Source organism: Austrofundulus limnaeus, unplaced genomic scaffold, assembly GCF_001266775.1.
Source record: "Austrofundulus limnaeus strain Quisiro unplaced genomic scaffold, Austrofundulus_limnaeus-1.0 Scaffold50, whole genome shotgun sequence".
NCBI classification, from domain to species: domain Eukaryota; kingdom Metazoa; phylum Chordata; class Actinopteri; order Cyprinodontiformes; family Rivulidae; genus Austrofundulus; species Austrofundulus limnaeus.
The window spans coordinates 159,202-161,948 of NW_013952452.1; the positions used below are offsets into that span (position 1 = coordinate 159,202).

General features: G+C 37.7%; 1 protein-coding gene across 1 annotated transcript in view; it reads right to left on the minus strand.

Moving 5' to 3' along the window:
* LOC106517548 (contactin-associated protein-like 2) overlaps positions 1-2,747 on the minus strand; it is a gene marked incomplete at both ends in the record, with an annotated part of 175,923 nt that overhangs the window by 23,487 nt on the left and 149,689 nt on the right. The window contains 1 exon segment of the mRNA XM_014008447.1: positions 1,891-2,018. Coding sequence (XP_013863901.1) covers positions 1,891-2,018 — 128 coding nt within the window.

Sequence of the window (2,747 nt, forward strand, 5' to 3'; positions counted from 1 at the left end):
GGCTGGGGAAAGGGAGGTCTGGGCCTCCCTTCTGAAGCTGCTGCCCCCGCGACCCGACCCCGGATAGGCGGAAGAAAATGGATGGATGGATGGATACTGTACAACTCTGCTCACAGTCATGTGGAGGAAGTAAAGGACACTTTTATTTTGAGGTGCTGTCGGTCCTGAGAATAGGCACCTTGGAGACGTTGCTGTTCCTTGAATGATTTTTCTGGCAACACAAGCAAGCGCAGCTATCGCCACTTCTCTGCTCGTGGTTACAGCTGCGTTCTGAAAGTGTTCCCCGTGCCGGAGCACACCACAGCAGGGCAGCTGCCTCGGCCAACAGCTGCTCCAACCACCGGGCCAGGGCACCGACCGACCACGGTCAGAGGAAAGCCAGAGAGATTTTTAAACATAAAAAAAGAGTTGATGTGCAAAGTGAGCGAGTAGGAGGAGAACATATCAGTGTTTGGACAGATTTTGAGATGTGGTGGCGTTTCTGATGTTTTCTTCTGAGTAATTTCAGTTGCTTTAACAGCACAGTTTGGTAACAAGTGAGGCTGGATGTTTAATCAGTCTTGTGTTTATCTAAAAAAGGATTTTAATCAAATTGAACAGTTGTTAGGCTTTGAAAGTGACTGATTAGAAGTGCAATGAGCCGCTTTTCTGTTAGGGTTTCAGACTTTTTTGTTTGAACAAACAAAACAAAAACAGCAAATTATGGTGAGAGCAGCATTATTGGAAATTTGATCAAATTAGTCTTGGTCATATGAGCTCATGTTTGAGTTGGAGACTTCTCTTTCACTGTTTTCTCCTTTGACAGTGTTGAAAATTATGTGGTTGATAACTGAATTTTAAATGGTCATATCTTACTTTGCAACCAATTGTAGCCATTTACTTAAAACAGTTAGAGAATCAACAAATTTCTATTTAATATGTGCCTGGCTCCAGTAGTGTAAGAATAATATTTACATTCTAATGCTCATGTAAGAGGGACCAGCACCAGGTGGTGTGGTCAGGGTTTCTATATAAATAGTGGCCATTTTTGTTTAGCCACAGACAAGCTCGGAGTGAGATGGAGTCTTTTATTCTGAAAAAAAAAAAACATTTAATTGAGAACTTAATCTTTTTCTTTTTGCATATTATTTGGGTTACCAATCAAAACTATTCCTGACAAGGGCCATTGTGTTCGGCCTGTTTCACATCCATATCAGGTTTGTTTTCTGTTTTGTGAAAGACTTTGTTTCTTTTTGTTCACACGTTTTTCAGTTTTAGACATTTCATTTATCATTTACTTATATAGGGACAAGTGTCAGGTATTAGAAATACCATACACTAAAACACTCATAGCCTCAGCTAACTTGCAATGCCAGTGTCTACAAAACTATAACAGTTTAAAATAAACATAAAAAAACTATTTTAAAGAAAAATGTGTACAAATTAGGTTGTATGCACTTTAAGAGTTGCAGCTACATTTTTCTTTATGAGATCGTTTACTTCCATCTAAATTTGTTTGGTATCAATAAAAAGGTAAGAAAGTAGTGGAAGTGCTACTAATTCCTCTGAACGCCAGAGTGATTTCTTTAAATTACTTCCCTTTTATTTGGACACGATTCACATTTAAAACTCATCAGAACTGAGGTGCTAAAAGAAAAAAGAAATGTTTGCATGAAAAAGCAATCAGCTTTTTTTCTYAAAACACTTGCCAGCTCATTTTCTGTAGATTGACTAAACATCMACCCCCAACTGAATTTCCATCTTGTTTCTCATTTYGATCTTACAAGTGCTGCTGTACAACTGATTCAAGCACTTTTTTTTGACAGTTTTGTTTTTATCCAAGTGAATCTTCTTGTCTTGTCTGTGACAGAAGCTCCTCAGGAGGACATGTGCATGAGCGACAGTACTTACTGTCTCCATGGCATCGGAGAGGTCCAACGGTGAGTTTGGCTTCAGAGCCTGGTCTGTTTGTGTCACCAATGGCAACCTGGCTGACAGGCAGGTGTTCTTTGTACGTCAAGAGTCCAGAATCTTCTCTCCTGGAACGTTAGACAAGTAGAACAAATAAATAAATAATGCTGTTCGGTCCWTTGTCTTGGCTTTCAAGTGATTATTTCATCATCTGACATTTTTAAAAAGTTGTTTTTTATGTTTCACACTGCTGTTTTTATAGCTTAGTTTAATTTAAACGTCTATAAAAAGCACTGCTTAAACAAACAGGCTAAACATTATGTTAGAGAGTACTGGCCAACACAATTACTGACTGTGCCAGTGCTACATTTCATTAACATCTTGTTGGCTTTGGAGTGGAATAACTACAGGAAGYGGTTGTACATGTGTAATGAAGAAGATGAGACTCAAGCTGAAGTAAAATTGTGTTCGACATTTGTTAGCTGTGTTTAAACCTTCAAACTCCWGCATATTTTTGCAGACAAAACAATTTACAGTTTTGTACAAAAATAAAAGAGATTATGCTCAAAGTAAAAACACAAAAATATGTAGGTGATCTGAAACAAACATGCAGGCAGTTAAGCTTCTCTGAGTTTTTTCTGAACCAGTTTTCTTTGTAGGTKTTTCAGTAGAATCTTCCTCTGCCTTTTTAATTTTAAGTCAACTTAGCAATTAGCAATGAAATTAGCATCTAAATCTATGGAAGTGGGGACGGTTAGGGTTAGGTTAGGGTTAAAGATTTGTAAAATTCACCTGATTTATTCACAAATCTTTAACTATATTCTTAGTAACTTTTACTAGATAATGATGAGTAAATA